The 25338-nt window shown below is 43.4% G+C and overlaps 1 protein-coding gene and 1 long non-coding RNA gene across 3 annotated transcripts; both read right to left on the reverse strand.

The window, feature by feature from the left end:
- Window positions 1-11750: 11750 nt before the first annotated feature.
- On the reverse strand, window positions 11751-20383 carry LOC123147362 (DNA-directed RNA polymerase II subunit RPB1). Of its 2 annotated transcripts, none has more exons than XM_044566595.1 (14): window positions 20067-20383; window positions 18975-19238; window positions 17959-18258; window positions 17715-17873; window positions 17448-17609; window positions 17147-17367; window positions 16914-17055; window positions 16479-16814; window positions 16116-16402; window positions 15777-16035; window positions 12465-15604; window positions 12295-12366; window positions 12136-12195; window positions 11751-12051 (listed from the first exon to the last, which is right to left on the reverse strand). In XM_044566595.1, exons 1-14 carry the CDS (start codon window positions 20148-20150, stop codon window positions 11958-11960), a joined length of 5580 nt encoding a protein of 1859 aa, XP_044422530.1. In that variant the 5' UTR covers window positions 20151-20383; the 3' UTR covers window positions 11751-11957. The 2 variants fall into 2 exon arrangements, with proteins under 2 accessions (XP_044422530.1, XP_044422531.1); XM_044566596.1 differs by having other exon boundaries at window positions 11751-11879; window positions 12123-12175; window positions 12419-15604.
- A 1974-nt stretch (window positions 20384-22357) lies between these two features.
- On the reverse strand, window positions 22358-24039 carry LOC123147275 (uncharacterized). Its single transcript, XR_006473150.1, has 3 exons — window positions 23918-24039; window positions 23647-23739; window positions 22358-22861 (listed from the first exon to the last, which is right to left on the reverse strand). It is a non-coding gene; the product is annotated as an uncharacterized lncRNA (long non-coding RNA).
- Between the last annotated feature and the right edge of the window lie 1299 nt (window positions 24040-25338).

Here is a 25338-nt window from a genome sequence, read left to right on the forward strand (position 1 = left end):
GATAAGGAGGAGAGACAAGAGCTCAAGCTTGGGGATGCCCAAGGCACCTAAAGTAAATATTCAAGGAGACTCAAGCGTCTAAGCTTGGGGATGCCCCGGAAGGCATCCCATCTTTCTTCAACAAGTATCGGTATGTTTTCGGATTCGTTTCGTTCATGCGATATGTGCAATCTTGAAGCGTCTTTTGCATTTAGTTTTCATTTTTATTTTATGCACCATGCTGGTATGAGATAGTCCTTGGTTGATTTATAGAATTCTCATTGCACTTCACTTATATCTTTTGAGTTTGGCTTTATAGAATGCTTCATGTGCTTCACTTATATCATTTGAAGTTTGCATTACGTGTTTCTCTTCACATAGAAAACCGCCATTTATAGAATGCTCTTATGCTTCACTTATATTTGTTAGAGCATGGGCATATCTTTTGTAGAAATAATTAAACTCTCTTGCTTCACTTATATCTATTTAGAGAGATGACAGGAACTGGTCATTCACATGGTTAGTCATAAAATCCTACATAAAACTTGTAGATCACTGAATATGATATGTTTGGTTCCTTGGAATAGTTTTGCGATATAAAGATGGTGATATTAGAGTCATGCTAGTGGGTAGTTGTGGATTATAGAAATACTTGTGTTGAAGTTTGTGATTCCCGTAGCATGCACGTATGGTGAACCGTTGTGTGATGAAGTCGGAGCATGATTTATTTATTGATTGTCTTCCTTATGAGTGGCAGTCGGGGACGAGCGATGGTCTTTTCCTACCAATCTATCCCCCTAGGAGCATGCGTGTAGTACTTTGTTTTGATAGATAATATACTTTTGCAATAAGTATGTGAGTTATTTATGACTAATGTTGAGTCCATGGATTATACGCACTCTCACCCTTCCATCATTGCTAGCCTCTTCCGTACCGTGCATTGCCCTTTCTCACCTCGAGAGTTGGTGCAAACTTCGCCGGTGCATCCATACCCCGTGATATGATACGCTCTATCACACATAAGCCTCCTTATATCTTCCTCAAAACAGGCACCATACCTACCTATTGTGGCATTTCCATAACCATTCCGAGATATATTGCCATGCAACTTCCATCATCATCATATACATGACTTGAGCATTTATTGTCATGTTGCTTTGCATGATCGTAAGATAGCTAGCATGATGTTTTCATGGCTTGCCCGTTTTTTGATGTCATTGCTACGCTAGATCATTGCACATCCCGGTACACCGCCGGGGGCATTCATATAGAGTCATATTTTGTTCTAGTATCGAGTTGTAATATTGAGTTGTAAGTAAATAAAAGTGTGATGATCATCATTATTAGAGCATTGTCCCATGTGAGGAAAGGATGATGGAAGCTATGATTCCCGCACAAGTTGGGATGAGTCTCCAGACTTTACAAAAAAAAGAGGCCAAAGAAGCCCACCAAAAAAACAAAAAAACAGAAAATGAGAGAAAAAGAGATAAGGGGCAATGTTACTATCCTTTTACCACACTTGTGCTTCAGAGTAGCACCATATTCTTCATATAGAGAGTCTCTTGAGTTATCACTTCCATATACTGGTCGGAATTTTCATTATAGAACTTGGCTTGTATATTTCGATGATGGGCTTCCTCAAATGCCCGAGGTCTTCATGAGCAAGCAAGTTGGATGCACACCCACTTAGTTTCCAGTTTGAGCTTTCGTACACTTATAGCTCTTAGTGCATCTGTTGCATGGCAATCCCTACTCCTCGCATTGACATCAATTGATGGGCATCTCCATAGCCCATTGATTAGCCGCGTCGATATGAGACTTTCTTCCTTTTTGTCTTCTCCACACAACCTACACCATCATATTATATTCCACCTATAGTGCTATGTCCATGGCTCACGCTCATGTATTGCGTGAAAGTTGAAAAGGTTTGAGAACGTAAAAAGTATGAAACAATTGCTTGGCTTGTCATCGGGGTTGTGCGTGATTTGAATATTTTGTGTGGTGAAGATGGAGCATAGCCTGACCATATGATTTTGTAGGGATAACTTTCTTTGACCATGTTATTTTGAAAAGACATGATTGCTTTATTAGTATGCTTGAAGTATTATTGTCTTAATGTCAAATGATAGACTATTGCTTTGAATCACTCGTGTCTTAATATTCATGACATGATTAGATTACATGATCAAGATTATGCTAGGTAGCATTCCACATCAAAAATTATCTTTTTTATCATTTACCTACTCGAGGACGAGCAGGAATTAAGCTTGGGGATGCTAATACGTCTCCGTCATATCTATAATTTTTTATTGTTCCATGCCAATATTATACAACTTTCATATACTTTTGGCAACTTTTTATACTATTTTTGGGGACTAACATATTGATCCAGTGCCCAGTGCCAGTTCCTGTTTGTTGCATGGTTTTTGTTTGCAGAAAATCCATATCAAACGGAGTCCAAACGGGATAAAAACTGACGGAGATTTTTTTTGGAATATATGTGATTTTTGGGAAGAAGAATCAACGTGAGACGATGTCTGAGGGGGCCACGAGGCAGGGGGCGCCCCAGGGGTCAGGCACGCCCTGGACCCTCGTGGACACCCCGTAAGGCGGTTGATGCCCTTCTTTCACCGCAAGAAAGCTAATATCCGGATAGAGATCGTGTTAAAATTTCAGCCCAATCGGAGTTACGGATCTCCGGGAATATAAGAAATGGTAAAAGGGCAGAATCTGGGAACGCAGAAACAGAGAGAGACAGAGAGACAGATCCAATCACGGAGGGGCTCTCGCCCCTCCCACGCCATGGAGACCATGGACCGGAGGGTAAACCCTTCTCCCATCGAGGGAGAAGGTCAAGGAAGAAGAAGAAGTAGGGGGGCTCTCTCCCCCTCGCTTCCGGTGGCACCGGAACGCCGCCGGGGGCCATCATCATCACCGCAATCTACACCAACACCTCTGCCATCTTCACCAACATCTCCATCACCTTTCCCCCTCTATCTACAGTGGTCCACTCTCCCGCAACACGCTATACCCTCTACTTGAACATGGTGCTTTATGCTTCATATTATTATCCAATGATGTGTTGCCATCCTATGATGTCTGAGTAGATTTTCGTTGTCCTATCGGTGGTTGATGAATTACTATGATTGATTTTATTTGCTTGTGGTTATGTTGATGTCCTTTGGTGCCCATCATATGAGCGCGCGCGTGGACACCTAGGGTTAGTTGTATGTTGATAGGACTATGTATTGGAGGGCAAGAGTGACAGAAGCTTCAACATAGCATAGAAATTGATGCATACGGGATTGAAGGGGGACCAATATATCTTAATGCTATGGTTGGGTTTTACCTTAATGAACATTAGTAGTTGCGGATTCTTGCTAATAGTTCCAATCATCAGTGCATAGAATTCCAAGTCAGGGATGACATGCTAGCAGTGGCCTCTCCCATATAAAACTTGCTATTGGTCTAGTAAAGTAGTCAATTGCTTAGGGACAATCTCGCAACTCCTACCACCACTTTTCTACACTCACTATACTACCTTTATCGTTTCTTTATCTAAACAGCCCCTACTTTTTATTTACGTGCTTTTTATTATCTTGCAAACCTATCCAAAAACACCTACAAAGTACTTCTAGTTTCATGCTTGTTCTAGGTAAAGCAAACGTTAAGCGTGCGTAGAGTTGTATCGGTGGTCGATAGAACTTGAGGAAATATTTGTTCTGCCTTTAGCTCCTTGTTGGGTTCGACACTCTTACTTATCAAAAGAGGCAACAATTGATCCCCTATACTTGTGGGTTATCACCTCCCACTCACTTCTTTCGAGAGAAACTCCTTCTCTAGAAAGGATCCATTCTTAGCAATGAGTATCTCGTCTTCGGATCTGTGATAGAAGGTGTACCCAACAGTTTCCTTTGGGTATCCTATGAAGACACATTTCTCCGATTTGGGTTCGAGCTTATCATGTTGAAGCTTTTTCACATAAGCATCGCAGCCTCAAACTTTAAGAAACGACAACTTGGCTTTCTTGCCAAACCACAGTTCATATGGTGTCATCTCAACGGATTTATATGGTGCCCTATTTAACGTGAATGCAGTTGTCTCTAAAGTATAACCTCAAAACGATAGCGGTAAATCAGTAAGAGACATCATAGATCGCACCATATCTAATAAAGTGCGGTTACGACGTTCGGACACACCATTACGTTGTGGTGTTCCAGGTGGCATGAGTTGCGAAACTATTCCACATTGTTTCAAATGAAGACCAAACTCATAGCTCAAATATTCGCCTCCACAATCAGATCGTAGAAACTTTATTTTCTTGTTACAATGATTTTCCACTTCACTCTGAAATTCTTTAAACTTTTTAAATGTTTCAGACTTATGTTTCATCAAGTAGATATACCCATATCTGCTCAAATCATCTGTGAAGGTCAGAAAATAATGATACCCGTCGCGAGCCTCAACACTCATCGGACCGCATACATCAGTATGTATTATTTCCAATAAGTCAGTTGCTTGCTCCATTGTTCCAGAGAACGGAGTCTTAGTCACCTTGCCCATGAGGCATGGTTCACAAGCATCAAGTGATTCATAATCAAGTGATACCAAAAGCCCATCAGCATGGAGTTTCTTCATGCGCTTTACACCAATATGACCTAAACGGCAGTGCCACAAATAAGTTGCACTATCATTATTAAACTTGTATCTTTTGGCTTCAATATTATGAATATGTGTATCACTACTATCGAGATTCAACAAAAATAGACCACTCATCAAGGGTGCATGACCATAAAAGATATTACTCATATAAATATAACAACCATTATTCTCTGATTTAAATGAATAACTGTCTCGCATCAAACAAGATCCAGATATAATGTTCATGCTTAACGCTGGCACCAAATAAAAATTATTCAGGTCTAAAACTAATCTCGAAGGTAGATGTAGAGGTAGCGTGCCGACGGCGATCACATCGACTTTGAAACCATTTTCCACGTGCATCATCATCTCGTCCTTAGCCAATCTTCGTTTAATCCGTAGCCCCTGTTTTGAGTTGCAAATATGAGCAACAGAACCAGTATCAAATACCCAGGCGCTACTACGAGCATTAGTAAGGTACACATCAATAACATGTATATCAAATATACCTTTCACTTTGCCATCCTTCTTATCCGCCAAATACTTGGGGCAGTTCCGCTTCCAGTGACCAGTCCCTTTGCGGTAGAAGCACTCAGTCTCAGGCTTAGGTCCAGACTTGGGCTTCTTCACTTGAGCAGCAACTTGTTTTTCGTTCTACTTGAAGTCCCCCTTCTTCCCTTTGCCCTTTTTCTTGAAACTGGTGGTCTTATTAACCATCAACACTTGATGCTCCTTCTTAATTTCTACCTCCGGAGCCTTTAGCATTGCGAAGATCTCGGGAATCGCCTTATCCATCCCTTGCATATTATAGTTCATCACGAAGCTTTTGTAACTTGGTGGCAGTGATTGAAGAACTCTATCAATGACATTATCATCAGGAAGATTAACTCCTAGTTGAGTCAAGTGGTTGTGGTACCCAGACATTCTGAGCATATGCTCACTAGCTGAGCTATTCTCCTCCATCTTGTAGGCAAAGTACTTTTTCATAGGTCTCATACCTCTTAACATGGGCATGAGTCTGAAATACCAATTTTAACTCTTGTAACATCTCATATGCTCCATGTCGTTCAAAACATTTTTGAAGTCCCGGTTCTAAGCCGTAAAGCATGGTGCACTAAACTATCAAGTAGTCATCATACCGAGCTTGTCAAACATTCATAACGTCTGTATATGCTCCTGCAATAGTTCTGTCACCTAGCGGTGCATCAAGGACATAATTCTTCTGTGCAGCAATGAGGATAATCCTCAGATCACGGACCCAGTCCGCATAATGGCTACTATCATCTTTCAACTTAGTTTTCTCTAGGAACATATCAAAAATAAAACAGGGGAGCTAGACGCGAGCTATTGATCTATAACATAGATATGCAAATACTATCAGGACTAAGTTCATGATAAATTAAAGTTCAATTTATCATATTACTTAAGAACTCCCACTTAGATAAACATCCCTCGAGTCATCTAAATTATCACGTGATCCATATCAACTAAACCATGTCCGATCATCACGTGAGATGGAGTAGTTTTCAATGGTGAACATCTCTATGTTGATCATATCTACTATATGATTCACATTCGACCTTTCGGTCTATAGTGTTCCGAGGCCATGTCTGTACATGCTAGGCTCGTCAAGTTTAACCCGAGTATTCTGCATGTGCAAAACTGGCTTGCCCTGTTGTATATGAACGTAGAGATTATCACACCCGATCATCACGTGGTGTCTCAGCACGAAGAACTGTTGCAACGGTGCATACTCAAGGAGAACACTTATACCTTAAAATTTTAGTAAGGGATCATCTCATAATGCTACCATCGTACTAAACAAAATAAGATGCATAAAAGATAAACATCACATGCAATCAAAATATATGACATGATATGGCCATCATCATTCTGTGCCTTTGATCTCCATCTCCAAAGTACCGTCATGATCTCCATCGTCACCGGCACGACACCATGATCTCCATCATCTTGATCTCTATCAACGTGTCATCACATGGTTGTCTCGCCAACTATTGCTTTTGCAACTATTGCTATAGCATAGCGATAAAGTAAAGCAATTATATGGCGCTTGTACATCCCACACAGTCAGTCCCAGACAAACGTTTCCGTTTGTATGTACATTCCACACAGTCAATTCAAGGAATATGTTTTTGTTCTTATGTACATCCCACACAGTCAATCCAAGAAATACGTTTCCGTTTGTATGTACATCCCACACAGTCAACCGAGGAAAACGTTTCCGTTCGTATATATATCCCACATAGTTTTATGTATAGCTTCGTGTGTGATAGGTGTAACGATCACACACGCTCTGCCTCGGTTAACCATTTTCTTTTATTCAACTACATCACACACGATTTGATGAAGAAAACTGTATGGCATTAGGCTATCCATCACAACCGCTTTTACTGCTAGAACCGTTTGCAAAGTTCCATGACCCTTTTAGCAGGTTTAGTAGTTTACAATTAATAACTCCAATATTACACAAATTCACATTTCATATCGAACAGCTGCTTGCCAATTTCATATCAGGGACATAAATATATTTTAACATCACAGTACGATAGCTACCTGAAAACAACCATGTTCCTCTTCTCCATCTCTGCTTTCAGTTCAGTAAGAACCTGTTTTACACGGACCAACTGGGAAAGTGCCTCCTCCTTCGCCAACACCATCTTAGCAAAGTCTAATTTAAAAATCTGAGCTCATTCTCCATCTTCCTCTTTCTTCCACATCTTGAAATATTCTTCAGCGTTGATAACACTTTCTCTAAGCCTATCTCTGTTCTCTTCCTCATACATGCTCCAGACCTTTACTAGGCACATCTTCAAAGACGGTGGCCACTCTTGATCAACCCACTCTAGGTAAGAACAATTTCGCTCATCCTATAATATTTAAAACTAGATCAGTAACAATTGTAGGGGAAATAGGTTTCTAGCAACATAGAAAATCACCAAATACATATTTTGAAAAACTTAAGAAACAATTCAATTATGACATATCATCTCAAAAAGATCAATGCCAAATGAATTAATTGCTACTGAGACAACAACCAAATTTTGAAACATCACAAGCTATAATTAACTACAACAATGCTACAAGTTCTTAGTCATGTACTATAAATAACAAATTGAACATTTTATGAGGAAGCTAAATATAACTGCAATAGCATAGCAACAGTATTTGAATGACATCAAATTGATACTAACAGGTGTATACATGCACAAATTTAGTAACATAGAACTAAAAACACTAAGGCCGTCCGCTATGTATGCCAAAACCGGTGTCAAGACAACTGTTGCTATATTCGGCACCGGTGCCCTGCACTGGCGAGCCGATGCAGAGGAATAAATCAGGGAACCGGACTCCGAAGCACCTAGTTGCTCCGATGCCCAGTTCCTTCGTGCCATAAAGATTTAGTATTTTATTGCTCGGTTGCTCAGATGTGTGGATCAAAGTTGGCTACACAAACTGCTGAAGCGGTGACAAATAATTTTCTAATGGCACCGTGTATGAGATGGCAACATTTTTAGATACTAGGTACAAACTGTGACATTGTCTTAACATCCAGAATAACATACCACAGTGACAGTGTCTGAATCACATCTACCAAATGAGTTGTAACAACGGAAGTGAGGCTAACCTTCTTTGCACATGCCAGAAACTTCCTCCTACTGTCCACAGATTCAAACGCAACTAACTTCACGCATGGAGATTGATGGTTACAATGAGCAGGCAGATCTTCAGCCACCCTGCTCCATTCGTTGCAATTGATGGTCCTAGGGAGCTACAAGAGGAAGACATGACTCAAATCGACCGCCGGGTTAAAATCCTTCATTCCAAATCATAACCCGAGAGAGAGAAGAGAGGCATCCCCGGGTGATGAAAGAGTCGGAGGAGGAGGAGGAGGAACCGCTGGAGAGGTCATTGAAGAAGACCATGGTGACCGCGGCGGTCGGATGCGAGACGGCGAGAGCGAGGAAGCAAGCAGGGAAGCGGCTATAGCTTGGGAAGGAAGGAATGAGGAAACAGGGAAAATGTGACTTGTGGTCGGGAAGAAAAGAGGGTGGGGAGGGGGTGGATATTTCGGTAGTATGCCAAAAATTTCGAAAGGTGGAGGGAAACTTTGCGTGTCGTGCCGCCGAACACCATTCACTTTGAATGAATGTGTGCATCGCAAATGATTCTTCTGATTTACACGCATGCGATGAGTTTGATCATTCAAATATTTGTGGAAATTTCCCTAGGTACTGTCCTCATCCACGTCATTGCATAATTTAACATCACTTGCTAATTTGGGCACACAAAAGAGCCTATAGCACACAGACCAAAGTTACTGAATCGAGCAATTTTAGTAATTAAACAGAGCTGGTTGGCCTAAACATTGCTCTAACAAAAGACCAGCGTTATAAACAAAGGCTAAGTACGCATAATTTTAACAAAGTCGTCGTCGCGCCGCCCTATGCCTCGCCGGTGTACGATGAGACACCGATGACTTGTCCTGGCGACATGCCGCCGTTGGTGGACTCCGCGCCCCCTGGGCTGAAGTAGATCGCGTCGTCGTCCTCGGAGCCGCCCTCAATGTTGTACTCCCTCCTTTCCGGTTTATAAGGCTCAATTCAAAAATCTCACCAACCAAGATAGATGATGAGTGGTGGAATATTTTTGTAGTTTGCAAAAGCACCCAATTAATGCTCTTGTTTTCCTCAAAAAATTATGTTTACGAATGCATTAATTGCAATGCATGCATGCATAAAGTGCATGCATTGGTCAGTTTTCAATTAATACTTGCATGCAATGATTTAATGCACCTTGAAGTCTAAACATGTGATGGGGAACAACCAAATTAAGCCTTATAAAATGGAACAACTAAATTTTTGAGATAAGCCCTATAAACCGGAAAGGATGGAGTAGTACTCATAGTAGTGGCTACGCCAGAGCTCGCGCTGGTACTCCATCGCCGATTCCTCGATGGACAGACTCTTCTCAACCTCGTCCTGAGCCACGCGAACTCCTTCTCCCGGCGCTCCTTGATCACCGCCGCCTCCTGCATCTCTAGCTCCCGCTCGGCGATCTCATGAGGAAGCAGGTGCTCCATGGCCTCCGCCGCCTTTTCGGACGTGAGTTGCATGCTGGATTTCGAGGTGGCCCGAAATATCTTGGCGTGTGCGTCCTCGGCCTTGGTGTGGATGGCCTCGACCCAGGCCAAGGCGACATCGGTGGTGCGTACGGCAGCTCGAGCGCTCTCGGCGTTTGCAGTCGCCGTCTCGGCTGCTGCAGCTGCCCCGTCGGCTGCCACAGACGCCCTCTTGGCAGATGCAGCCGTGCTGAATGCGGATGCGGCCGCGCTCTCGGCGTAGGCGGCCATGCTCTCGGCACAGGCGGCGGCGCTCGGGGAGGACGCGGCCACCGTACGGGCCCTCATGAAGCGTTTCCACGGCGTCATTGTTAGCAAGAAGGGGTTGCGGGAATGGGGATCTAGGATTCGTGGTTTCGGAAGTGACCGGCACTAGAGCAGACGAAGCCGGCGAAGTTTATGGAAGAAGACTTAAGTAGACCCACGAACTTTCATCGCAAACAATCCCTACAACAAACTGTGTTAATTTGTATGAGTTATATGTTTGGTTCAAAAATGATAGGTATACAAGAGTGATATAATAAAAACTAGCATGTAGATCACTGAATATGAAGTGTTTGATTAACGATATTGAGGTTATAATATGAATGTTTACTAGTTGATACAAGGCAGATCAACCAAGGCAGGGGCGCACCCTGATGATGGAAAACGTAGTAGAAAACAAAAAACTCCGCCCTATGATCAACTAAGAACACTATGAAAATGCAAAAACGGTTTGGATCGTATCATTACCGATTCTGAGTTGCAGCAGAAGAAGACGAGTCGGTGTAGATCATACTTGAAATCCCTCGAACGGAAAGCTGAAAGCACGGCCTCTCCACAATTTGCAAGCGTACGGTCTTCAAGATCCGGCAGCGCTTCGCCATCCAGAGCTAATCGTCGCCGAAGAACTAAATGGAGGAGATTAGAACCACACTGAACTTCTAATTATAAGTATTAGAAAGGATCTAGATATGTTAACATCACGGGAAACTATTAATTTAACATCACAAAAATAACTGTTTTCACCTATATATAATTTATCCGTATTACCTGATAAACTCAGAAACCTTTCCAGTGACCTTGAAACGCTTTCGGTTCCTTTCAAAACTATTTCGAATATTAATGAAATTAATTCATAAATATTTTCTCATTACTCTTGTCCTACTAATACTTAACATATCGTGATTACCTTAAACTTGTGACCCTGTAGCTTCAGTAAAATAGATATGAACAAAATTCCTTTCATTCAATGACTGATAACGAAACCGCAGACGTGTATATCAAAAAAAAAATGAGACCAATCCAAGGGCTAACCCTCGTTGGCTTTTCTTTATAGGAGAAACTCCGTGAGCACCGTGCGTCCGTGCCGGGACTCGAACTCGGGATGGGCTGGCAGCAACCTTAGTTGCCCAGCCACGAGTCGACACCCCGTTCTCACAGACGTGTATATCGATTTCGATCCCTGTATAGGTCGCGTTGGTGCAATCTTCCACCCCCAACACGTCGCGCTACTCGTCGCGTGTCCGAATATCCATGAAGCCACCTCTGAGTCATGGCTTGCGGTTTGGCCGCAAAATTTCCCATGAACAGTGGTTGTATCTCTATTTATAGCTAATAAAAAAGGGACATAAGTCGGAGGAAGTTATAAAAAGGGACGACGCAAAAAAAAAGTAGCACCGATGATCATTGCTTAGTGCTCAATATAATGATAGCGGGAGGAACACAGGACCTACAAAGCATGTACCGTCGGGCCACGTACCCAACAAGATCACCACATGTTTTTATTTTCAGAAGATCACCACATGTGTTAGTCAACGCTTGGCAGCCATACACTCCGTCTCGTCTGTGTTGAGCTGCCGACCAATCTACCACATTAATTCCATCTCGTTTATGTGGCGCTGCCCTGTTAGTTTTGTACAACGCTACTGCGTCCATACATTCGCATGCCCCTCCCGTCTCGAAGTTGCGCATGACGAGACGGAGTTGCGCATGCAAAGCACTCGACAGATGAGAAGGCAAAAGCTCCAATGTTCACATTAGCATAACAATCCGATAGAAAACACACAATTAAATATCAGCCCAGCTACGGCCGCAAATTCTAGTGCTGCTATTAGCATCACAGCTTACAACAACAGGCCTGTTCCGGACACACGAGGAAACAAGAGTTGGTCGTGGGGCATCGTTCTGCATCAAGCCAACCAACAGCAGCCATTTTCTAGTCAACAGTCTCATCGTCCTTGTCAGTTGTCTGCGGGCCGGTGGAGGACGGGGAGTAGCCCGGTGCAGTCGGGGAGTAGCTTGCGCTGGGGCTGCACGCTCAAAACCACAATTGTCAGAAGAGCTAATTGCGCACTTTCATCGCGGGCAGATGAGATAAGACCTCAAGCATTTACCTGTAGTTTGGAGATGTCGGGCTGTAATCTGGGCTAGGTCCTCCAGAGGTAGTGTGCGGGCTGCAACACTCGCGCAACGTGTTAGAAAACCCATGTATTGCCACAGCAACAACGTTTTAAGTTAGAAACAATGGTGATTATCAACAGAAATGGGCTCACCTTGTAGGGCTGTATGACGGGCTTGGTTGTGCATATGATGGTGAGGTGGGCGAGTAGGTCGGTGAGGTCGGGCTGGAGAAACGAAACAGAGGTGTAATGTAATCAAAATAAAGCATAGACATACATGGAACACAACACCGAAAGAACGGCCAAAGCTATCAACAGAATACCTGTAGTTCGGAGAAGTCTGACTGTACGGGCTCATCATCCTTGGGCTGCTTGGAGAATAAGCATGTGAAGGACTGTACTTGGCCGAAGAAGGATTGTAGCTCGGTGAAGTGGGGCTGTAGTTCGGTGAAGTAGGGCTGTAGCTCGGTGACGTCGGGCTGTAACCAGGCGATGTAGGGCTGTATGCAGGCGATGTAGGGCTGTATGAGGGCGAGGTAGGGCTGTATGACGGGGATGTCGGGCTGTATGAGGGCGACGTGGGGCTGTATGAGGGTGATGTCGGGCTGTATGAGGGCGATGTTGGGCTGTACGAGGGAGAAGTGGGGCTGTATGATGGCGACGTTGGGCTGTAAGATGGCGACGTCGGGCTGTATGCAGGAGATGTCGGACTGTATGCTGGCGAGGTCGGACTATAAACCGGTGATGTTGGACTATAGCTCGGAGATGTGGGGCTGTAGCTTGGTGATGTTGGGCTGTAGCTCGGAGATGTGGGGCTGTAGCTAGGAGATGTGGGGCTGTAGCTCGGGGATGTTGGCGAGTATGATGGACTGGTCGGAGAGTATGATGGACTGGTCGGGCTGTAGGAAGGAGAGCCAGGCGTATATGATGGAGAGGTGGGGCTGTAGCTGGGCGATGCAGGGCTGTATGATGGAGAAGTGGGACTGTAACCATGTCCTGGCCCTGGGCTGAACACCGGAGAAGATGGACTGTAACCACCTCCAGAGGATGGGCTGTAGTTTGACGGGACGGGTGAGAATGCCATGCCCCCAACATATGGTGAGAACTGAGCATCCGTAATTGGGGAAGCCCTGAAATTTGGACTCAACATTGGTGACATCATTCCTCCATCACGGTACGGTGTCGCGGACATGGGTGAACGCGCTGGTGTCATGCCATAGTCCAGACCTTCAACATAGCTTGGGAGTTGAAGCTCAATGGCCTGCTGCAGCATCTGGTCATTCAGATACAATCCACAGCCTCCTGTACCAATAGGAGCAAGCTGGCCAAGCATAATGTTCTCAGTCACACCTCTCAGGTAATCAGATTCCGCATATACAGCAGCATCAAGCAAGATATCCACTGTTTCTTCAAAAGAACATCTCATGAGGGGCCCTGTGTCATTACGATTTATACCATGCCTAGTAATAGCCATCAGGTGACCTCTGTATGTCATCGTATCACAGAGAATGGCCAGATGCCTGTAGTTCACATAAGACCCATCAAAAGATATAACCACCCTCAGCTCATCCAAGAGAGACCTGCGGACAGCCTCAATCCCAAGAACCTCAATCACTTCAATCAAATGGTTACTTGTTGTCCTTGTAGAATCAACATCCTCATGACACATCACGGCCAAGAGGTTTACACCTTCTGTATCAAGCATCCACTCGTTATCTGGTTTGAAACCCTCACTTTCATCAAATTTATTGACCTTCCCGTATTTGATGAAGACCTTGTTAATATCTGGAATGCCTCGAAGGGCCATCTCAGTCAACATATTACCCTCAATCTTCTTGAGGAAGACGTCATCCTCAGCAGATTCATCCTGTATTTCTCCTTTTGGAGCTTCGTCATTTGTAATGCGGACACGAAGGATGAGCTTATCTGCATTATCATCATTGAATATGCATGACAAGTCATCGTCAAATTCATGATTGATCTTCTCTGCAATATCAGCCATGCTCAATTTCTTATCAACCATCATCTCACGGTTCAGCTCAATACGCAGCAGCCAAGGAGAGATCTTATCCGGGTCAATATCCTCATCAGGCATTTCATAATATGACCTGACAAATTCCACATCCTCTTCGATAATGGTTCCTAGAGGATCAGGATCATACCATATCTCAGTGGCATGGGTCACACTACGCAGTGTAGTGTACTCCAAGGCACACTGCACATTCTTAGCCAATTCTTTTTTCTTGCTTACCTCAGGCTTTAGGAAAACAGACAGAGATGGAGTCTTTATCTTCTTGGCGACATTAATGATCTCTCTTAACCTGGGAACTCCAAGGGTAACATTCTTAGCACTAACACCAGCATAATGGAAAGTATTCAGTGTCATCTGAGTTGCCGGTTCTCCAATGGACTGTGCAGCCACACATCCAATCATTTCACCAGGAGCTACCAAAGACTGGAGGAATCTCGATTCAATCTCACCAATGACCCATTCGAAGGATTCCTTTGTAAGCCTGTATTCTTTCAAGACCCTCTTGCTAGCAAATGTGCTGCGAAGCAGGATATTGAAGAACAAAGTAGCGTTCTTCTGAGCCTCGATGCTCATGGCATCGTCACCAGGGACAACCTTAAGTCTTTCTTGCAGCTTATCTATTGCTTCCACAATTTCCATCGGGTGCATGTCAGAAGGTCTTCTTAAATCAATCTTGAAAGTCTTCTGAGCATTCCAGATAAGCCGCTTCAGGTTGACAGGCATAGGCCATGTATTGTCGCCAGTTGTAGTAATTTCAGTCCCAAGCTGTAATCTGTCAGCTTCTAATTTCTGAACCTCTGCCTCAAACACATTTCTGAATTCACGAATGGTCTTCAAATCATCAACATGGTCAGGCAACATGTAAGTAGGCCTCCAGTTCTCATCATCGAGTTCATAACGAAATACATTATCAAACTCAGCCTTTTTCATCTTCAGGGAGTCCAATTTCTGTGATTCAATCCAAACAGCATCCATGCCATCTTCTCCATACAAGAATTGAATAACATCACCCAGCGAATTTCGCACAGTACCATCATATTTCACCATAATGTCCTCCATAGCCTTCACGAGCCTCCGCTGAATATATCCCGTCTCGGAGGTTTTCACAGCAGTATCAATCAAACCTTCTCTACCACCCATAGCATGGAAGAAAAATTCTTGTGGTGTCAGACCTCGAAGGTAAGAGTTCTCAACAAACCCACGACTTTCTGGGCCGTAGTCATCTTTCGTGAAGTGGGGCAATGTACGATCAACAAAACCAAATGGAATCCGCTTGCCCTCAACATTCTGCTGTCCGACACAAGCAGTCATTTGCGAAATATTAATGAAACTGCCTTTTGAGCCTGCAGTGACCATAGCTTTCAAATTGTTGCTCTCAGACAAACTCTTCTGAGCACTACTCCCAGCATCATCACGAGCCTTGTTAAGAACCTAGCATGGAAAACGGATATGTCAAAACAAGTCTACCAAAAAACTGATGGCTTACTCCTTCCCAAATGGAAGGATCAAAGTCTCCCAAATGGAAGAATCAAACTCTCCCAAAAAAAGCTGATGGCTTACTCCTTCCCAGATGAAAGAACCAATCAAGAGCATTCAGCAGTACCTGATTTACTCGGTTTTCGAATGATTCCATCATGGTGCGTCCTGGCTCAGGTTCCAAGTTCTTCTCTTGTGCTTGCTTAATAAGCTCCTTCACCTCATTCTTAGCTGTTCCAATTGTCTCGTTAATCTTCTCCATAGTAGCAGCATCTGCAATTGTATCTCCAATACCAATACTGAAACCGTTTTGCAGAAGCCAGTAGTTGACCAGCCACTGTGTATGACCCAAGAACTTCCGTGCAGCATCTGGCCCTACCTCTTCCCTGCAAACAGTTAAACCAACCAAAATTATTCAGCACAGAACATGTGTACCAAAAACTGCAATGCAACGTTTATAACTTACCAAATAACATGAATAAGACTTCCAGTTGACGTCCCAAGTGTTTTTTTGCAAAGTGTACCAGACAGAAGCTCTCCCTTCTCTATCCGGACCATAGTATCTCCTGGAGTAATAAATCCACTTTCTGTTTCAGCATGCCAGGCTGAAAATCTTATTAAATTGATTAGCTTGGGAATAATCAAGTTGAAAACTTGTTTGCCAGTCCAAATCGGTCTTGGTCTCAAAATGGCAGGTGCAGGGACCTTCCCATCAAAATCTTCCCACCACATTAGTATGTTCATAAATACATCCTGGGAGAAATTTCAGAACATTAAGCTACAAAAACTACAAACAATAATATTAGGTGTTTAAGGAGAGTATGTTAACCTTTTCAATAAGAGTGTCCCTTTTGGTTATTTTTCGACACCCAAGAAGTGTGTCCTGGACAATACCCATAACAGGTCTATTCGCTTGAGGCGAGACAATACATTTTGGCACCATCATCAACTCTAAAACTTCAGCTCTTGTCTCAAATGACTGAGGAACATGCATATTCATTTCATCCCCATCAAAATCTGCATTGTATGGTGATGTGACAGACAGGTTCAGGCGGAAAGTTGAGTACGGCATAATTTTAATACGATGCCCCATGATAGACATTTTATGAAGACTTGGTTGCCGGTTGAAAAGAACAAAATCTCCATCATTGAGGTGTCTTTCCACCTGAGAAGTCAAGCACAAAACAGGTGAGCCAAACCAAAAGGCAATTTTTGTTTATGTCACCATTAAAACGGTAGATGCTGCAACGATGTCAGCACTAACCTTGTAACCCAGCTCCAAATGCTGATCACTACTTTTCTTCACATAGCGAAGATCCAGCCTCTGACCATCTTCCCTGATGATGTACTTTGCACCTGTCTTACCTGGGGGTGGGTGAGGCCCATATTCTACTAGCTCTTTCAACCTGGTATGATCAGATTTAGACATAACTTCTCACATACCAATGCAAGAAGAGTGATTACATAAGATGCCTTAATAACAGAAAATTAATTTACCTCTCGATGTTATATGGAGTGACAGTTTCTGGGTATGTCAGATTCAAAGCAATACTCCATGGCACCCCCAATTGATCAATGTTGATATTCGGATCGGGTGTGATGACAGTACGAGCTGAGAAATCAACACGCTTCCCCATTAAGTTTCCTCTAATCCGGCCTTCTTTTGCTTTCAGCCTGCTGCATATTGACTTAATAGGCCTTCCAGAACGCTGAGTGGCCTGGATATTTCCACAACAGATAATGAGAATAACTTATCTATTAGTGATTAATATGGGGAGTGCACTTATAGACTACTCACCCTTGGTTGTCCAGGAAGATCATTATCGAAGTACGTTGCAATGTGAAACTGCAACAACTGAGCAAACTCAGTTATAATGTGAGCTGGGGCTCCATTTCTCTCTTGCCTCCTCAAATTCTCATTATGTCGAATTATCATCGCTAATTGATGAGTCAAATCATCCTGTAGAAACAGAAGAAACAGCAAGATAAACAGTGAGTGGAAGGGTGAGACCTGTGAACCAACCATTGGATCCATTCATAATAATTTTAGTAGTAGTGGGCTAACCTCACTTCTGGAGGAAGTATCCATCATAACAGATGGTCTGACAGGCGGTGGAGGAATTGGAAGGACTTGCAGTATCATCCAATCAGGACGAGCAAACTTAGGGTTCAGGCCCAACAAAAGACAGTCCTCATCACTTATACGCTTGAGAACATTAAGGACCTGCCCCAATAAACCATCATGTGAGCCATGTGATTAGCTGCAAACTCTTAGAACCTATTGAATTGAGTAAGGATAATGTAAATACCCTCTCGGCAGAGAGAATTTGCTTTCGCTCCACTGGTTCAGGGAGTTGATCTTGATCATCACTTTTCTTCTTTGTTGCTTTAAATTCAGCAACCATCTTCATACCATCAACTGTGATATTTGGCTGCTGAGCACCACAACCACCTCTTTTCTTCACTGGCTCGTCAGCATCCTGCTGATCTTGAACCTCAAGTTCATCACCCCCAGCACAAATCTTTTTGCTCTTGCAAGCATCATATATTCTTCTTAATCTATTTTTTGGGTTCCTGATTTTCAGAGCCTGCTTGAACTTGGTATCGTCCTGCAAGACATCACTGATAAATAACATGCCAAGATCAAGGCACACAAAATAAATGGTCCATGCTATGATACTGTTTAGTACTCCCTCCGTTCACAAATATAAGATGTTCTAACTTTTTTGTGAATCTGATGTATATAGACACATTTTAGTGTGTTTATTCACTCATTTCAGTCCGTATGTAGTCCATATTGAAATATCCAGAACATATTATATTTGTGAACGGAGGGAGTAGCTAACATGCAAGAACAACCTTTCTCAGAATTCATGAGAAAACGCCAAGTTATTTGTAATTAGGTTCAATGGTTCTGGTTATTTTACCAAAGACAATAATTAATAAAATAGGCATTGCTACGGGGACACATCATAAATGCAGTTTTCTTTTGTCTGATGCAGTTCTACCAATGGCAGGCTCTATTGAAATTTCACAAAGATAATCTTGGCTTCCAATGTTGAATTCCAGATCCATAACAAACATGAAAGATGTCTAAATCAATTGCATGTACAGGTTCATCGCACCTGATCAAAAAGATTCTATGAAGTTGAACAGATGCAAAATTGGACAAACATAAGTGAAAATTACGATTGTCATGATTTCAGTTTAGCTTGTCTTGCACATCAGTTACTCCTTTCAGTTTACCTTAGACATGCACCAAACAACAACCTAGTAAAATGCACAGGTCTTAAAAGGAAACCAGACGAACAGAGGGGTCATGTACCTCATCCGCCAGGATCTTGGAACAGTTGAAGCACACACAGCGCATTATGGAGAGTACAGTCTTGATGAAGCCGATGTGGAACATTGGCTTTGCAAGCTCAAGGTGGCCAAAGTGACCCGGGCACTCAGCCATCCCAGCCATACATGTATCACACTTGATCTTTCGGTCAATAGTGCCCAAACGAGGGTCACTCAAACCCCCAGGCTTTGCCTTCCCCCTCTCCATAGTCTCTGCATGCTCTATCACCACCACTGACATTTGTCTCTACAAAAATAGCAAAGCAACACAAAAATTTATCAAATTCAATCCTACAGATTTCTTTGGGCACTCCATTGGACCAGTTCAGGAGGCACTCCTCAGACCATCATTACAACGGTCGATGGTCATTTGAACCAAACAAATCATACTATTAAACCCTCTCAAATCCATCTTATTAGATATATTCTGCAAATCTATAGTATAATACCAGCAACCAGATGTGTATAGCCTTATTCAAACTTCTATTGAATATGACCCAATCGAAAGCACGGTAAAAATCATGTGTGATAATAAACAAACAGTGCAAACTAAGCACAACCAAACTGCCAAATTCATAGTAAATACAAATACCACACAAGTAATAAGAACATCTGCCTTTTGTTAGATCTGTTAAAACTTTGATGTACATGTAATACAAGTGTGAAGTTCAACTCGACGTTTCAACCAAATATCCCACTTGAATAGTATTACATGGAGTACAACTTGTAGCTCAAACCGAACTAGAGACTTACAACCAAGCATTTTGCTCAAAGTTTAACTAGTTTCCCAAGTTAGCAAAACACCGACTCAACCAAACAACACTCGTGCATATATTGTTCGGTGTCAGAACCTTTGGTAAGTTACAATGGATCAGCTTCAACATATATTTGCAAGATCAAGCTCGGCCAATTCGCTACCCAAGCAACACCAGATTGAAGCTAACAACCAGCAACCCGATGACAGTTCATCCAGAGTTCGAAGCTAGCTAAGCCCACTCAAACCAGTACGAGTTCCCACTCCAGGCAGAGAAACGATAGAGAGGCGGCGGTGGGGGTGGGGGAGGCGAGGTATTACGATTTCATCCGGGCTGAGGATGCCGAACTGCACGAGCTGCACCTTGGCCACCTCAGCCGGCGAGTACGGGAACCTCGCGTCCATTTCACCCCCACGGCGGCGCCGCCGCCACCTAGGGTTTGGGTCTCAGATCCCGCCGCCCGCCGCGAGCGCTCCGCCGACCGAAGCTTGGGCCGTACGGCCAGCCCCTGTCTGGAGCACGCTAAACTTTTTGGCGGCTAAAATCGAGCTCTGGTGGGATCGATCCGACCGGTCCTCGCCTCCTCCGCAAGAGGGGAGGGGAAAGGGGATCTGGAGAGAGTGCGTCTGAGAAAGAGGAGAACTGGGTGGGGGTGGGGCTATACTTATAGACGTATCGTGCGCCGGACGGGCTATAGTGAGCCGGTGGGCGCGTGGACCCGTGGAGGCGGTGTATGGATTCAACTCAGAGTAGGAAACGCAGTGTAGGTGGACTGGGTGCGGGGAGGGAGGAAACAAAGGGAGACGCACTGAACCGGCCGTGGATGCGCAGTAGACGGTGGAGATGAGAGTTTTGGATAGGGTTCCCATCGCGTCAATGCGGGACGGTTGAGAGCATGTGAGTGGTCGTCGACTCGTCGATTGTCGTGGCTTTGCTATTCTGGGTTGTTCCCATCGTTAGAGCCGAGGTCGGCGATAGATCCTTCTGAGTTTCGAATATCTTTTGTTTCTCCAGAAAGTATGTATAAACATTTTTTAAAAAGTATACATGAACTCTGTTCAAAATGAAGGTTACTTAATTTTTTACATGCAAACTGATGTGGAGGGTTAAGATTGGTAATAGGGGATAAAGGGGGAATTTAGGGGGAGCACTCTTAATTCAATCACCTATGTCTAACATCTTGGGCCGATTTAATGATGTGTCCAATACATCACCAATAAATTAAAAATACCATTAATTGCATTATTTATAAATGATTTTGGAAACAACATTAATTGATACTAATTGTACTCCCTCCGTTCCTAAGTATAAGTCTTTTTAGAGATTTCAATAAGTGACTACATACGGAGCAAAATGAGTGAATCAACACTCTAAAATATGTCTATATACATCTGTATCTAGTCCCTTATTGGAATCGCTAAAAAGACTTACATTTAGGAACGAAGGGAGTAACCGACTTTAAAAATAATAGCAGTTGCATTAATTGCGATTAGTCTTGGGAATAACATTAACTGCACAACTAATCTTTGCACTGACCTTTTCACACAATCTATGAGGCCACGACCAACTCTACGGAAAGGGGGGGGGGGGTTGTTCATGCACCAATGAGATGTTGTTTGTGTTACATACTCATGAGTGTCAAAAGCCTCCATTGCCTAGCAACAACTAGTAAGTTTGCACGTGCAACGCACGTCTTAATCGTTGGAAACTGAAATCACATAAGTATAAAATAAAATAAAAGGAGTTTTAAAATATATGAATTAAATGGATGCACAATGTCTTGAGTTCACTGAAGTTGTTTCTTAGAAGAGAGACTACATCTGATGATGTTGTTGCATGGAGACAATAATATATTGTTTAATACCCAGTGCTTAATAAGTTGTAAAAGATAAAAAATCGAGTTGCGATTGGAGAGTAGCCTTGCACTGTGTTTAGTACATGGAGATGTAATCTTTTGGTCTTAATATCATGGTGTGAGCAATTGATACCTAATCTTAGAAAAAGATATTAATATCATGGTGTAAGCAATTGATAACTAAAATATGAGAAAAATTCAAGAGATAAAAGTTTGATCCATCGATATGAGATTACTAACCAAATGTTTATATAAATCTGGAAATGGCATGAAATTTCCAGGACTTGATTACATGTTGCGAATACTCAGAACTCAGCTTGATGACTACTAAAATGAAAAAGATATATCCTAGATAAAAATATCAATGGCATTGAACCAGTGTTCTGAAGTAAAATCTTAACACCAACAGATTTTAGGGAGTTCCTTTTTTTTACAGTCAAAGGAGCTCACCTATATCGCTCAAGATTACTCAGTTTGAAAAAAAAAGGCAAGATCGTCCGGAGCGGCATTACGCACAGCCTCGGGTCAGTAACTTGCAAGGGCAGCTTTGCAGAGAGTGGTGCATAGAAATTAGCCTCTCTGCAAATAAAAGACAGTACTGAACAAAAATCTGGGCCCAGCTCCTCAATTTCACACAGGAGGCCCATAATCTCTTATCTGTTTTGTTTTCTTGAGTTCCACATCTCTACCCGTGCTTGACAATCAGATTTGAAGGCAACATCGGGCCATTTTTCCCCCTTTGCAAGCTGTACCCCATCTTCGAGAGCAAGTATTTCAGCAAACACAGAGAGTAGAATACTCATACCTCTAAGCAGCGGCTAGCATGAACTTACCTCCAGTATATCTTGCAATTACTCCCGTGGTCACACGAGCATTAGCACCTCAGAACGCCACATCAACATTAACTTCGATAATCTGGATGTCTCCAACTCACATCTCAGCTTGCTAGGATAGGGATAATCTTCATATGGAGAGAGCAGAGAGCAGGTTTCCTGAACCACATCAGGAACCCATTTTGTCAGATTTTAAGGGGCTTCATATAATTTTTTGCCTGCTGCTAGGAATTTATTTGTATGTACTGCTGCAGGTGAGATGCTGAGAATAATAATGGATGTTCTACTAAAAAGGTACAGGTTTTGTGCGTTCCAGCAACAGTGTTAGTTCTTGAAAAAAAATGTAATAAGTCGAGGGTTACATTCCTTTGTTTTGATTATCTCTGTCCTCTTTTCTCGTTTCCAAACGAAAGTGGATCTCTCATCTCTGAAAAATGGAAAAGTAGGTCTCATTCTCATTTTTAGATGCAATTTTGTACAGTGGTCGTAACAAGCAATATGCAGTAACAAGCAAAAAAAACAGAGTTTGCTCAACTTGGCAATTCAATGTGCAGGCAGGGGCGTGTTGTGTAGCATTAAAACCATTTATCTTGTGAATGTCACCTAGGAAGTTTTCTTCCAATAACGACACACTGGTCAAGATATACAACAACTCCGTAATGAACATCATTGATGTATATCCCTAGTTAAGTCCTGTTTTGGCAATCAACCTATCTATCAAAATTTGTTAACTGTATCAACATAAGCTCTGCAAATGTGACTAAATCGGTAAAGTATTTATTTCTATAGTGGACAACAAATGAAATTGTTCAAGAGTTAAATAGCATGGCCACCCTTATTAGAATAACCTAGTTTCCTTCACGCAATACATGTAGTGGTAAACATATTGTGCACTGTTCTGTATGCAAATTAAAATAAAAAGGAAAACTCTTTTTTTATCTTGTTGAAAATCTTCACCTTCCTTTAGAAATACATCCTCTGTTTTAGAAAATCTGGGCGTAGAAGTTTTTTTTCTTGAACTTATAGTTAACTCAATAAAGAATGGTGTTTGAATTAGATCTTGGAGTTCTTTTGGCAGATATTTCAAAACCTTACAGATAGCTTAATCTTTTTTGTTAGCTTCTATTTTAGACACAGTGCAGGTTGTTGGACGTTGGGTGCACATATACCTTAGTGAAAGATAAATAGAGAGAGGGGGGAATGCACATATACCTGGCGGATAAGGCGGGGACTTAGGTTATTGTGCGTGTTGTTGTATGGGTGTTACGGAGGATGGCGACGGCGTTAACAGGGTTGGCGGCAAAACTATGCAAGAAAATAAAAGATATATTAGATTCAAAGAGAAGGTGCACTATGCACATTAAAAGAGTTTTTCTGCTAGTCATAGAGCATTATCGACATTGTACTGCAAATAAATTAACCTATCAGAAGTTCTAAATGACCCAAAGTATCAGAGAATAAGGAAATGGGGAGGGCTACATACATATGTCAAGTTGAAAATCTGAAACCAAATCCAAAGCTATAGCACAACCAACTAAAGAAAGCTCGCTGGAGTCAGGCTCGAGCTCAATCCATGCGGCAGGCTACAATATTATGAACACAAAGATTACTACCATATATCAGCTCCACGAGTATTTGTTGTGAAAAACGTATAAGCAGACAACTTTGAAACCTAACAAGACCAGCATTATAAGAATCAAATTAATGCGTACTCCTACTGTCAGAACAAAGCTAACAATACGATGCAATAAAGAAACAAATTGACGCAATTAGTGAGAAACACAATAGAGACTGCTCCTACTGTCACAAGAATGGGTAGCAAAATCTCTCTTTAAGAGAAAAAAATAGGGTCGCAAGCTGAGGAATATCCCTAGCCTTGGGAGGCATATGAAGTTCAGGGAACTTATATGGAGGTAGGGCGATGTCCATACAGGGGGTTGGTAATGCTCAGGTCCAAGGGGCTGCTGGTGGAGAGGGAGGTCGGGGAGAGGTTGCCATCTCTGTTCCAGCCGGAGACGATGTTGTAGGTGAACGTCGCCGGAGACCGGAGTACCGGAGAGCAAGGGTTAGAGCACCAACCAGGAGTCCGGTGAAGAACGAAGCTGGATCCAACTCCCCTCCACGCACCAAGCCATGAAAGGACCAAAAGAGCAGCCGACACCGTCGCCACCGTCGAAGACCGAAGTGGCGGACGCCCAAGGCCAGAGAAACAGGCCCGGCTCGACATCAACAAAGAGTACAGCGGAGATCAACGGAACCCCAACTCGCAGGACCCAGATGCCCAGATCCGAGACCAAAAGGCACACAGCCCCTCATCGACGCCGAGGGTGACGACGGATGGGCGAAGAAGGGGGAGGAGGCGGCGACCCGCGGCGGGGAGGCTCCCGGCGACGGCGGGGCGGCTCTGGCGGGACGGGGGCGGAGGCGGCGACCCGCGGCGGGAAGGCTCCCGGCGACGGCGGGGCGGCTCTGGCGGGACGGGGGCGGAGGCGGCGACCCGCGGCGGGGAGGCTCCCGGCGACGGCGAGGCGGCTCTAGCGGGACGGGGCGGCTCTGGCGGAGGCAGCGGTGAGGAGGTCGTGCGGGGGGCGGCGGTCTGCAGAGGAGGAGGTCGTGCGGGGGCGGTTCTCTTCTTCTTTTTTTTGACTGCGGGGCGAGTGCGGGGCGATTAGCGATCGATCGTGGCTTGTTGCGTGGTTGGTAGCGTTAAACACAGAATGATTAAGGGCCATTAGATTTTGATGATGAATGGGTGTGATTGTTTGGATCTGCCCCTTTCTTTCTTTTATAGTAGTAGTAGATACACAACCAAGCCACCCAATCGGTGGTGCATGCAGGATAACACATCGAACATATGCACTTTTATGCCCTTGAGTAGATACGATGAAGGCTTACCACTGAATT

This window comes from Triticum aestivum, chromosome 7A, assembly GCF_018294505.1.
Source record: "Triticum aestivum cultivar Chinese Spring chromosome 7A, IWGSC CS RefSeq v2.1, whole genome shotgun sequence".
Classification (NCBI taxonomy): domain Eukaryota; kingdom Viridiplantae; phylum Streptophyta; class Magnoliopsida; order Poales; family Poaceae; genus Triticum; species Triticum aestivum.

Bases quoted from the DNA above. Each gene is read 5' to 3' on its own strand.
- LOC123147362 (XM_044566596.1), bottom strand. From the start codon at position 20,150: ATGGACGCGAGGTTCCCGTACTCGCCGGCTGAGGTGGCCAAGGTGCAG. The intron at 16,815-16,913 runs GTTAGTGCTGAC...TTGACTTCTCAG, and splicing joins ATTTGGAGCTGGGTTACAAG to GTGGAAAGACACCTCAATGA. The intron at 16,036-16,115 runs GTAAGTTATAAA...AACTGTTTGCAG, and splicing joins AGTCTTATTCATGTTATTTG to GGAAGAGGTAGGGCCAGATG.